At 44.5% G+C, this 13,434-nt stretch overlaps 1 protein-coding gene across 2 annotated transcripts in view; it reads right to left on the bottom strand.

Annotated features, from left to right (window-relative positions):
• Window positions 1-13,434, bottom strand: part of LOC139368246 (supervillin d) — a 113,888-nt gene that overhangs the window by 15,916 nt on the left and 84,538 nt on the right. For both annotated transcript variants that reach the window (XM_071106952.1, XM_071106953.1), the window contains exons 13-20: window positions 12,887-13,070; window positions 7,901-8,073; window positions 5,892-6,047; window positions 5,402-5,538; window positions 1,618-1,765; window positions 1,102-1,247; window positions 846-1,021; window positions 100-229 (exon numbers count right to left, since the gene is read on the bottom strand). In XM_071106952.1, the coding sequence (XP_070963053.1) occupies window positions 100-229; window positions 846-1,021; window positions 1,102-1,247; window positions 1,618-1,765; window positions 5,402-5,538; window positions 5,892-6,047; window positions 7,901-8,073; window positions 12,887-13,070 (1,250 nt within the window). The remainder of the gene's footprint in view (window positions 1-99; window positions 230-845; window positions 1,022-1,101; window positions 1,248-1,617; window positions 1,766-5,401; window positions 5,539-5,891; window positions 6,048-7,900; window positions 8,074-12,886; window positions 13,071-13,434) is intronic.

Below are 13,434 nucleotides of genomic sequence, written 5' to 3'. Positions count from 1 at the left end.
TAAAGAGGACTTCATAATTATTATGTTTTTGATTGAGGACAGCTGTTTAAGCAATTGAGATAAAGCCCATGGCCACCCCCCCTAGATCCATTTCCATACCTTGGCCTCATCCATGGCAGACTCCTCTTTCCTCTCGGCCCAGTCCAGGAACTTCTCTCTGAACAGAGCCGTCTCGTTGTGCTCCGACAGACGGCCGAACAGAGCCCAGCTGGGACGTCCCTCACCCTGCCTACACACAAAACACATACAGATACACACAAACATTGAGAAAACGACACCAACAAAAACACTCTCTCACAGTACGGTGCATCTAAAGTAGTGATGGGGTGGAAGAAAATGGATACAAATACATAACTCAATATTATTTGATGATATTACAACAAAACTTTGACATGTCTCTCTGTAGCAGACAAGAGCAACATGTTTGGAATATCGAATCGCAACACATATAAAATCCTGAATAGCAATAGATATTGGCACCTAAGTATTGTGATAATATTGTATCATCGTTAGGCCCCTGGCAATTCCCAGCCCTAATCTAAAGTGTCTTCGCCCCATCAACACTGACTTCCAACATTTGCAAATACTTATCACTGCTAAACAGATGCTAGACACATACTGCCATACTCTAGTGTAGACAGTCCTTTGCCTCTGCATATTCGTGGTAGTGGCACTCAGTTCAAATGAGAGCACTGGTCCTTCAAACACTAGCCCTTCAAGCAACTCCAAACGTTTTTGTGGCATGACCCGGCAAAGACCTTTTGAATTTTCCTGTGGTCATCAAAAACTGAGCGATGTGATTGGACAGTGTGTATAAAAGGGCAGGCTAAGAGCTTGCAACTCACTCAGGGACATCAGTATTGGTTGAACAGGCGTCCAGGGGGTTGACCCTGCAGCTGCTGTAGTCGTAAGAACCGCTCCACAGCTGCCTCCCTAATTGGACAGCCACCTTTCTGTCACCAAGGGGGACGTCCTTCCCCGTCCACACGTACACCTCACTGCCAAAGTCAAACACTAACACCTAGAGCGAGAGGGAATCAGGAAAGTCCGACACACACACACACACACACACATACAAACGCACACCACACACAGGTATACCTCTTTAGAGTTGAGCAGGGTGACACTGGGGATGGAGGCCCAGGCCTCTTTGTGGGGCACCAGTTTGCCCTCCTGCAGCCCGTAGACCCCATTAGAGTCTAACACACCACTTTCATACAGCTCATCCTCCTCCGGCTCCCCTGCACCTGCACACAAATGGACATGGAAATGGACATAAGTGTGTGTGTGTGTTGAGAGGGGGAGGTGGTATTTTGGGTGTTGGAAGGTGGTGTGTGTGATGAGGTGTATTAGATATGGTCATCTAATGTGTGTGGTCTGTGTTCAAGTGTGCACCTGGGATATGTTTACGACCTGGTCCACCGTGTGTGTGTGTACAAGAATGTGTTTATGCGAGTACGCACATTTATTTATTGTGTAAGTGTACACTGTGTGTATGTGTGTGTGTGAGAGAGAGAGAGACTGTGTGTGTGCACATCTACTGGTGTGTGTGTACAATTTATGAGCACACTGTATGTGTGTGTATATATGTGTGCATGCAAACAAGCACGTATGTACCTCTGTAGTCGGTCTTGCCCCCCAGTAGGTCCCAGAACTCCTTAGCCCATTTGTTGTCAGTGTTGATGCCCTCCTCCAGCACAGTCACCTGGGAGGCCTTACAACCAAGGTCCCTCTTAGCCTGCACGAACGATGCCATCTCTGAGGCCTAGGGATACAGGACAGGCCAAAGAGCTTAGACCATGGTCGTATTCATTCGGGCAAGTGACATAAAACTTTTTTTCAATTCATTATTTGTATTTTGCCGAACTTCCTGACGTGACTGAAACGGATTACTTTCGGATAAACAGAAGTCTCTGGGGGATTAGGATTTCTGGATGGGGAAGGAGAGAGGCTAGTGTGGAGCTGAACAGTAACACATTTCAGACTGAATGTTGACATTGTATCACATGGTGGCCACAGAGCAAATACGTACAACTGTTGAAACATTCGACTTCAACTGATCTACTTAACTCTAGATCTGGCAGCCATGTAATACTGAATGCATCCAAATGGAACCTTCGGTTTCTATGTGCACCGGTGCCTCTTTTGACATTACCCCCCCAAAGAGACATTCTACTCGGAAACAGAGCAGAACTAGCTGTGAAACGACATTACTCTTTAAATATTTATCCTAAAAACCTAAGACTTCAGCTGAATTTTGATTCTTGATGGATCACCATTACAATCATGGAAAAGTACTGCCTTCAGAGGAGTGTAGCGCCCTCCGGGCGGTGGAAAGACTGCTATGTGAAGGGGGAAATTCTTTCCCTCAGGAAATGCAGTGTGAGAAGGTAGAGAGCTGCTCCTCTTCCTCCCCATCCTCCTTCTCCCAGGATGGTGTCTCTGTCCTCGTCACCTGCTACTGTTGCCACCAGAAGCAGAACTGGGACCTCCAGGCTCCACCAGGACATACCGCAGTTCCTCCCAACTGAGGAGCAGCAGCAGTATGGAGAGGGTGAAGTCAACTCCACAGTTGAGCCGCTGGTCTGCCAGGTCAAAGTACACCGGCGACTGAAACAGGCTAGACCCCGCCGCCACCACTGTGAGGCCCAGGGTGGAGAACAAGTCTCCCACATCTCCACCTGGACCATGGTCACCAGGCTGAGGGCCCCTGTTTAATGACAAGGGCGATGACCAGGTGATGCAGCTGCTCTAGATTTAGCACTCCCAGGCCCAGCCATGTTCTTCCCCAAACTGTACAACTCTTCTCTCATGGCCGAGGTATGTCACGTCACCATATTATACAGCTGTATTGTTAGAGAGCCACCCTGAAACAATTTTACATTTGATAGAGTTAAGGGTCTGATTTCTCTCTCTCATCAGAAGAGGAGGAGGAAGAGCAGGAGGAGAACCTGCGGAAGCTCAAGGAGCCCTTGGAGAACAGGTTTGTCCAAACCACTGCTCCCAGACTTCCGTCCCATACCCATCACCTCTCGTCACCAGAGAGGAGCCCCACTGGCAGGTCTGAGGCTAAGGAGGAGCTCCTAATGATCCACGGTCACTGCGTCCCAGTGTAGCAGCAGATCTACCACTCAGTGGTGGACTCCATGCTGGCCACCGCCTCTGTCCATTCCCCACGCTACAGCCTGAACCAGCAAATGTGGGAGGCGCTCTGGTGCCCCACCTTCACCAGCACCCAGCTGGTAGACGGACGGGTGGGGGTGGAGGAGACGTTGAGCGTGAGACGCTACGCTCCCCAGATAGACGTGGACATCAGCTCGAAACCAGAGCGTCAGCGGTCTCAGAGGAAGAGGGCCAGGCACTGAACTGAACAACTGCTTTTACTCTTAAAATAGAATTCAGATATTTTTTTACACATTGCCATTTTCAAAATAAATATTTTTAAACTATACTATTTTGGGCTGGTCTTCCTTACCATCATATTTAGACAATAAAATGCAGATATATTTAAAATATATATATTTTTTAAAACAAACAGTTCATAAAGTATAACAGTTCCTTATCATCTGTTCATTTGAGAACATGTTGAGAGGTCGGACAGTGTTAGACAGGTCGGACAGTGTTAGACAGGTCGGACAGTGTTAGACAGGTCGGACAGTGTTAGTGAATGATAGTCCTGTATAATAGAGGGTTGAGAGTGATGGATGGAAAGGTGGAAGGAATGTAATGGGAGAGTGCTCAGCCCATGTCCCTGTGAGTAGATCTGAAAGGATCAGATAACAGTAGACCCGTTCCAGGAGAATGTCGTGGTGAGTACATCCTGTTTGAAGTACACTAGACCAACATAGCTACAGTGGTGTAGCAGGCGTCAAAGCTGAGTGCTGAAAAACCCTGGTAGTACATGAGTGAAATTAGGGCTATGGTTCTTATTTGAATTTCCTAGATTTTTCGGGCTAAGGATCAGTCCAACATGTTCACCTAAAACATTGTTTTTGTGTTTAATTATAGACAGAGGCTGTGGTTCCAAAGGTACCCCCCCCCATTCTGGACCTGTCACGAAACCCAGAGCAAAAAATAAATACTGAATCTTCCCCAGAGCCAAACAGCTGTACCACGTTCCGCACACGTGTTTCTTTACCTCAGCTTGACGCACAGTTTTGCCGTCATCCTCCCTTCACATTTCTCACTGTCAATTGTGAATGAAAAGTCATGTTTTACGATGAACCATCAATGCCAATCATCTGATCTCAATCAGTTTAATGAGAATATGCATTTAGATCTTCTTGCGTTACGTACAGTGTTGTTTCGAAGTACAGTGTTTTGAATTATGTACAGTGACTGAATTTTTGAGCAGATGGAGTTAAACTGAAGCATACCTGTGTGTTGTTTCAATCAAAACACATTTTGCCTAGTGGCGCATGCTGTTGAGTTTCCGCCTAGAAGGCCAGTATCCCGGAGTCGCATCTTCACTGTTGACGTTGAAACTGGTGTTTTGTGGGAGTAGTACACAGCATTGTACAAGATCTTCAGTTTCATGGTAATTTCTCACATGGAATAGCCTTAATTTCTCAGAACAAGAATAGAATGAGTTTCAGAAGAAAGTACTTTGTTTCTGACCATTTTGAGCCTGTAAACGAACACAAAATTGCTGATGCTCCAGATACTCAACTAGTCTAAAAAGGCTTTTTGGACAGTTTTATTGCTTCTTAAACAGCACAACAGTGTGCTAACATAATTGCAAAAGGGTTTTCTAATGATCAATTAGCCTTTTTAAATGATAAACTTGGATTAGCTAACACAACATGCCATTGGAACACAGGAGTGCTGGTTGCTGATAATGCCATACGATGAAGCGTGATTCATCACTCCAGAGAACGCGTTTCCACTGTTCCAGAGTCCAATGGCGGCAAACTTTACACCACTCCAGCCGACGCTTGGCATTGCGCGTGGTGATCTTAGGCTTGTGTGTGACTGCTCAGTTCTTGTGCTGACGTTGTTTCCAGAGGCAGTTTGGAACTCTGTAGTGAGTGTTTCAACCGAGGACAGACGATTTTTTAGCGCTACACGCTTCAGCACTCGGCGGTCTCGTTGTCTGAGCTTGTGTGGCCTACCACTTCCTGGCTGAGCCGTTGTCGCTCCAAGACATTTCCACTTCAGCACTTACAGTTGACCAGGGCAGTTCTAACAGGGTAGAAATTTGGCATTTTATGACAGTGCCACGATGAAAGTCACTGAGCTCTTCGTTAGGGCCATTCTACTGCTAATGTTCGTCTATAGAGATTGCATGGCTGTGTGCTCGATTTTATACACCTGTCAGCAACAGGTGTGGCTGGAATAGCCGAATCCACTAGTTTGAAGCTGATGTCCACATACTTTTGTAAATATAGTGCATGTCTAGTACCTTGGCTTTCTCGATGACGTTGGCGAACTCTCCGCTCCACATGAAGCAGTGTTTGGGGGTGATGAGCAGGAAGCAGTCGCCGCTGTTCAGGGAATGGGCAGCGGGCTCCACCAGACGCACCTGCACGTGCCTCCGACCTGCAGACCACACCCAGACAGACCCCCTTTAGAAACCAGACAGTCACTTACTCCAACCAGTCATTCCTATGCTTATGGAAGTTTAGTTAAGGAACAATCCGGAAAGAATTTCCCAAAAATATATGCTACTGTACACTCCCTGGAGATGAAGTGGATGGGTGAAGCAAAGTTTGAAATCTGTGCCACTGTTGTATTGTTCAAGAGTACTGGTAATGAACAAAAAAATGTGTCAAATGTATTTACAATGAAGAATCATTGTAAATAAAACGTAGTGCACTATACAGAGAATATGGTGCAATTTCTGAACAGAAAAAGGGCGTTCCTGACCTCGTAACCTTTGCCCTCTGACTGACCTTTGATGCGGATGAGCATGAGCTTGTTGAAGGGCAGCGTGCTGTTGTTGGTCACCACCTCAGTGGACTTGGTGCTGCGCAGGTTGACCTTGCGGAAGTTCTCCTTGCTAGCCAGGCCGGCCAGAGCTGCGTCCGCCAGGTTGGAATGCTTGGCCACTGTGGATGACAAGAGACAAAATGGAGGTTAGTAGGCCATTATTGTACTTGGCCAATGTGGACGTGAGCTGAAACGGGGGTGGGTAGCAATCCAAAATGAAGGTTAGCAGCGACTCATCGACACCCCCACCCACAGCCTCTAATCCTCTGACTCCATGGGGGACTGTGCATTCAGCTATGTCACCCTCACTCTCTGGAACTCTCTCCCCCCAGTATACCTGCGAATCTGACTCCATTCAATCCTTCAAGTCCAGTCTCAAAACCCACTTTTGAGTAATAGTATTTACTAGTATGGGGTCCAAACAGGAAACAAAACAAATAAAATACATCATGTAATATAGATAATACTCTATTATGTCCTCCCTCTGCCTCACACTTCAGAAACAGGAGATGGCTCCTGCCCTATGAGCCCCTACATAATACAGTGCAAATTACAATACACAATATATAAAAATGTCTGTCTCTTCACAGTCCCGGTTGCCCGTAAGGTGTTCTTTTAATTTGGTTTTATTGCTAGCTTGAGTTACCTGGGGGTTCAGAAAGTTCCATGTAGTCATGGAGTGCATTTCCCAGCCTCTGTTCTGGACCTGGGGACTGTGACGAGACCACTGATAGCATATCTTGTGTTGTACCGATGAGTGTCCGAACTGTGTGTCAAATGCTTGGACAGACAGTTTGGTACCTTAAACAACAAGCATTCAGACTATAGCATTTTATTCTTTGTCTTGCCCTCTTGTCTTTTTATCATGTAGGCAATGTCATGTAAACTGTTGGTCCCATGTTTCCTGAGCTGAAATAAAAGATCTCAGAAATGTGCCATCCCAGGCCCACCCATGGCTGCGCCCCTGCCCAGTCATGTGAAATCAATAGATTAGGTCCTCATTTATTAATTTCAAATGTCTATGAACTTTAACGAAGTGTAAAAAAAATTAAAATATTCTTGCACGTTGCGTTTATATTTTTGTTAAGTATATTTTATTCAGCTAAGTTCAATTATATTCTTCTTACTATAAAATATGATAAAACAAAATAATGGCAGGGGACTTATAATCAATCATGTCAGCTAAATGAACAAGCCTACAGCCTATGTCATGGGGAGCATAGCCAGATAACATAGGCCAATAGTAGGCAAACTCATTCTGTTCTTCAGATCATGTTTCTCTAGACCGGACTAAAATAAATAATGGATTTATTGTGATGGTGTATATTCAATTATTTTCCTCCTGCATAAGGTAAATGCAGACTGTGATCAAGAACAGTGTAGTGACAGAATATTAGAAAATAGAATAGCACTTCCTTAGCCACCTGGGGATTCACCTTTTAGAAAACGATCCATTTACAACTTGTTAAACGGATAGTTATCTTTGAAATCTGCGTTGCATGGGCCTCCTGCGTGGTGCAGCGGTCTAAGGCACTACATCACAGTGCATGAGGCGTCACTGGTTCGATCCCAGGCTGTGACGCATCCGGCCGTGACCGGGAGACCCATGAGGCGGCACGCAATTGGCCCAGCGTCGTCCGGGTTCGGGGATGGTTTGGCTGGCCGGGATGTCCTTATCCCATCGCGCTCTAGCGACTCCTGTGGCGGTCCGGGCACATGCATACTAACTTCGGTCTCCAGTTGTACGGCATTTCCTCCGACACATTGGTGTGGCTGGCTTCCGGGTTAAGCGAGCCGTGTGCCAAGCAGCATGGCTCTCGATCTTTGCCTCTCCTGAGTTCGTACGGGAGTTGCAGCGATGGGACAAGACTAACTACCAACTGGATATCACAAATTTGGGGGGAAAAGGGGTTAAAAAGAAAATAAACAAACCACCTTGCATTACAGAACACATATTACAGGAAGGTCTTACTCCTCTCCACTTGGATCCTCTTGGTTTCCACGGTAGCTATATTGAGTCTCTGTTCCGTGTAGACCTGGCGGATGTCGTTGCGGGCCGCCAGGGCACGGAGGGGGTTGCGTGAGCCCTGGTTATTCCGAGTAGGACGCACAGCACGCTTGTGCTCCGTCACTGCCGACGTCAACCTAGAATCATACGCAGAAGACGGGGAGGTTAGAAGGAGAGATGTACACCTTGAGATCATTTACAAATGCAAAAGGTAATTTAAAAACAAAACTTTGTTAAGTGAGAATAGTCATTGGTCTGAAGCCGAAAAATAAAGGAAATTCACATGAACACCACAATGCCGATTCCACCCATGCTCTTCCAAGGTTTTTGTGATCTACTACAGTAGCTATGTTGGTATAGTACTTCAAACTGTGTGTAGGCAGGTTGCTTAGGATTCAAACCTTCTCAAACAACCTAATTCATACTTTTTTGGAGGTGCTTCCACAATAATGTGATTGTACGACATTCAAGGTAAAGTATTGGAATCTTCACCCACCACAGTAAGACGCTATCCCATTACGTTACCTTTTCATGCTTTATAAATTAAATGAAGGCAAACTTTGCTTTTATTCTTACAAGACCATCAGGCTTGATTGAGACGATTTGTCTTGTAGTAATTTGGTGCATGCCTGTATTTCCTTAAGCTTTAAAAAAACAAACATAATAACATCCTTTTTTTGTCAGTAGGTGCCCAACATAACAGGTGGTGGTGTGTTGGACACAGTAGCTCAGATAGCATGTCTGCATTCATGATTTTTGTAACTGTTAGCTTACCTGTGTAATATTGAATTATGCTCAGAAGCACTTGTTTCAAACACAATCCTGTTTTATCAATTGCTGTTCTGACTAATGGCGAGTTCATTACCTCTGTCAAAATAATATGTAGTTGTTTGTACTTATTTCTTTCTGCAATAAAGATGGCAACGCAAGAATAATACACATCTGTGAATTTCATTTCTTTTTCGGCATCAGACCAATGCCCATTATCACATAGAAATTACATTTAAAAAAAACAACGTTTTACGTTTTTTTTTTACACCGGAAGATGATTATGCTAAATTATTATACATTATAAATAAGCAATAAGGCCTAAGGTGGTGTGGTATATGGACAATATACCACAGCTAAGGGATGTTCAACATTCCAACCTTGTCTAGCATTATCTACTCTAAATAATGGCATTATTCCATTGTTTGACTCACTTCTAAATGGGGTACTTTTATTATGAAGGCGAACTGCAAATTCCACTATTGTGGCTAATCCTTACTGTGGCTAGCATCACAGGTGTGCACGGCAGAGTTGACACATGGTTGTTAGTATGGCCCTGTTGATCAGCACACGTAGATTAAAATGCCAAAAAGACAGGAGGAGTATGGTGTCAACAGATCAATATATAAGCGAAAATATTGGTCGGAAACGGTACCAGAATCATACAGGTCCCCTAAACAGAGGACTTCACGACTAAGAGGTTTAATGAAAGAATGGTCGACATATCTCCTCCAGAAGGTGAACCTGCAATGTTCTAATCCACAGGCAGGAACTCAAACCATTACTTTCCGAATCCTGTTCTTAAAAAGTTGACTTTGACACACTATGTCTGGAAGCATTCATTCCAAAATGATTTTGTTCATTCACTCAGTAGTGATTGCACATTTATTTATCTTACTTGGTGAAAATATAATAGTCTAAAACAGTTGATTTGTTGAAAACAGACTCAAAAACAGACTCAATTGATCAAGTAGAAAGCATTTCCTTTTCTTTTGACTGTACGCTGCTGGCTGGCTGTGCTGCAGCCTGATCTCATAGCATTTCGTTTGATTATGTACAGTACCACTCAAAAGCTTGGCAACACCTACTCATTCAAGGGTTTTTCTTTATTTTAGTATTTTCTACATTGTAGAATTATAGTGAAGACATCCAAACTATGAAATGTAGCAAAATTTGAAGCAAAAATTGGATAAAAGTAGAGACTCAGAGCTACAAAATGGCACATCATACACTACAGTTCAGGAACAACGGGAAAGTAATTTTGCTTTGAAAGTTGATCAACTTGTAAACTCACTTTGAGAAAATGGCCTTTGAATATTTTGCTACTACTATTGGAGAGCCCTTCTTTGTCTACACCCATTCAGCATCATTCACACCCTCTTAAGCTTTAGCCCCACCCATCTCTTTAAGGGTTGATCCGAATGTACTAACAGCAGCAGTCAAGCACCCAAGCTAACTTGCTAGCTACTTCCAGTCATCTACTGTGAGTGAGAGAGAACAGCTCACTGAACATTACTCGCCCTAGCAGAGCTGGTTAGGCTGTTATGTTATCCAGAGTGTGCTGTCAGATTGTCCGTTCCAAATTCAGAGCATCCACCGGAAGCTCTGACCGATGAGTTTACCGACACCGGCCATATTCAACGGGTGTTAAGTGTTTGAAAATGAATCAGTTATTCTGCCCTCTCTGGCACACTCAGTGCTCTGAAATCGGAGTAGATGGCCAGACTGAATTTAGGAACGCACCCGAAATGGTTACTTGCATAGTGGAGTCTTTTGATAAGACATGTAGCAACTCATGACGTTACTTCCCTGCATGAATCTGCAGGTAGCTAACCAACCAGGTTCAATGTTAGCTAGCTAACATTAGGCTATAGCTAGCCAAGCATATGGCTCTTTCTGTCAAAATTAGAAACATGTCATATCCGAAAATGTAGCTAGCTAGACTATCTTAACCGCATACATCATTCATGGTTGGAGGCGTCTCATGTCGGATGCCATGGTTGTCCGGGTGTTTTCTCCATCTCCTTAGCTATCATACTTGAATTCCACTGGATTTCAGAATATGCTCGCATTGTCTATAAATGCTACAAAAGGGTAGCACATTGTTGTTTCTTATGTTCATGTGAGAGCGATAAATTATACATTTTATAAAAAATGTTGCACCTACAAATTTAGTAAATCCGCCATTTGAAAAAAAAGACAGAAAGTAACTTTATGGACGCTATAGTCTCGTTTTAATCCGACTTCTAGAATTTGAGCTAGGTAGGCGCAATAAATAGTTTTAAAAATCAATTCCTAACAACCCAGTTCTTGGTAACGGCTGGACGGCTCATGACGAGTTGCATGTTGTGTACCTCCAAGTTGATTTACACATTTTCATCAAGATTGGTGTCATATTGGCTTAGATATGATGGTGGGGATTTTTTAAATTTAACATTGAGCTTCAATCAATGCCTATCGCCCCCACAATGATCAAGTTAACTGGTACAGTACATCTCATAAAGTACATTGGTATGGAAGATTCTGTATAGTCATGCTCGTACAGTAGGAATTAATAAAGAAGAGCAATTTGCCTAAATGAATATGGGGAAAAAGACAACTAAAAACTACTATCTATACTTTTTTAAATGATAAAACAGTGTTTCCAAATATCACCTCAAGTACCAACTACTCTAGTAGATAAGCAAACTCAACTAATCAAATTGACCAGTGGAATCCCCTGACTTATTCTCCCACTGCGAACTAAACTCAGCAAAAAAAGAAACGTCCTCTCACTGTCAACTGCGTTTATTTTAAGCAAACTTAACATGTGTAAATATTTTTATGAACGTAAAAAGATTCAACAACTGAGACAAACTGAACAAGTTCAACAGACATGTAACTAACCGAAATTGAAGAATGTGTCCCTGAACAAAGGGGGGGGTCAAGATCAAAAGTAACAGTCAATACAGCTGGTGGCCACACCAGATACTATCTTCTCCTCATGCACTGCACCACTCTTCCACAGGATCTAACAGGTCCCAGACGTGCTCAATAGGATCTGGGCTCTTCGCTGGCTATGGCAGAACACTGACATTCCGGTCTTGCAGGAAATCCTGCACAGAACGAGCAGTATGGCTGGTGGCATTGTCATGCTGGAGGGTCATGTCAGGATGAGCCTGCAGGAAGGGTACCACATGAGGGAGGAGGATGTCTTCCCTGTAATCCACAGCGTTGAGATTGCCTGCAATGACAAGCTCAGTCCGATGATGCTGTGACACACCACCCCAGACCATGATGGATCCTCCACCTCCAAATCGATCCCGCTCCAGAGTACAGGCCTCGGTGTAACGCTCATTCCTTCGACAATAAACGCAAATCCGACCATCACCCCTGGTGAGACAAAACCGCGACTCGTCAGTGAAGAGCACGTTTTGCCAGTCCTGTCTGGTCCAGCGTCGGTGGGTTTGTGCCCATAGGAGACATTGTTGCCGGTGATGTCTGGTGAGGACCTGCCTTACGATAGGCCGACAAGCCCTCAGTCCAGCCTCTCTCAAACCTATTGCGGATAGTCTGAGCACTGATGGAGGGATTGTGCATTCCTGGTGTAACTCAGGCAGTTGTTGTTGCCATCCTGTACCTGTCCCGCAGGTGTGATGTTCAGATGTACCGATCCTGTGCAGGTGTTGTTACACTTGGTCTGCCACTGCAAGGACAATCAGCTGTCCGTCCGGTCTCCCTGTAGCACTGTCTTAGGCGTCTCACAATACGGACATTGCAATTTATTGCCCTGGCCACATATACAGTCCCCATGCCTCCTTGCAGCATGCAACACGATGATGATCAGGGACCCTGGGCATCTTTCTTTTGGTGTTTTTTTAGAGTCAGTAGAAAGGCCTCTTTAGTGTCCTAAGTTTTCATAATTGTGACCTTAATTGCCTACCGTCTGTAAGCTGTTAATGTCATAATGACCGTTCCACAGGTGCGCATGTTCATTAATTGTTTATGGTTCATTGAACAAGCATGGGAAACACTGTTTAAACCCTTGACCATTGAAGACCTGTTAAGTTCAATTTTTCTGAATTATCTTTGAAAGACAGGGTTCTGAAAAAGAGACGTTTCCTTTTCTGCTGAGTTTATATTCAACAGGACCGATTCCAATACAGTTTGCAGATTGCTCCATTGACACAGACTGAACCGTACTTTGGCGTGTCGGCTTGAAGGTCGCTGAATTCCTCCTCGGTCAGTGCAGTAACGACAGCGCCTCGGGCGGTGGGCGACACAGGCTTGTAAAAGCGGCCAAACGTCTCCTCATCATCCAGGGTCATGACCTCCTTCTCCGTCTCGGCAGTCACCTCGATGGTGGAAGTCCGGCTGTGCCCCAGCCCTGCCAAGAAACAGAAAGCAGGAAGTAGGAAATTAACTGAACTCTTACTACTGTAGATCAAAAGGCCACCACTGTCTAGTTTTCTACGAAACCCCATGTGTAGGACTACCCATTATCGCGCTATAGCCCCGCGCTATAGCCAATGTGTCAGAGAAGTATCAACGTCGAGAAACTCAACAAGCGATTTCAGTTACTTTCTGTAACTCTGAGTGAGAGGAAGATTCAGACAGAAGTCAGTTGGAGAGAGAAACATTCTTATTTATTGGCAATTGCGTGTCTGTCGATTTTCAAGCTTCTATGGCACAAAGGGTGTCATGACAAAAAGTGTGCCTACGGAGAAACCTGATAGTGGCTTTATTTTTAA

The sequence above is a fragment of the Oncorhynchus clarkii genome, chromosome 16, assembly GCF_045791955.1.
Source record: "Oncorhynchus clarkii lewisi isolate Uvic-CL-2024 chromosome 16, UVic_Ocla_1.0, whole genome shotgun sequence".
Classification (NCBI taxonomy): Eukaryota; Metazoa; Chordata; class Actinopteri; order Salmoniformes; family Salmonidae; genus Oncorhynchus; species Oncorhynchus clarkii.
The sequence above is the reverse complement of the archived record's forward strand: the minus strand, read 5'-3'. Positions and strand labels throughout refer to the sequence as shown.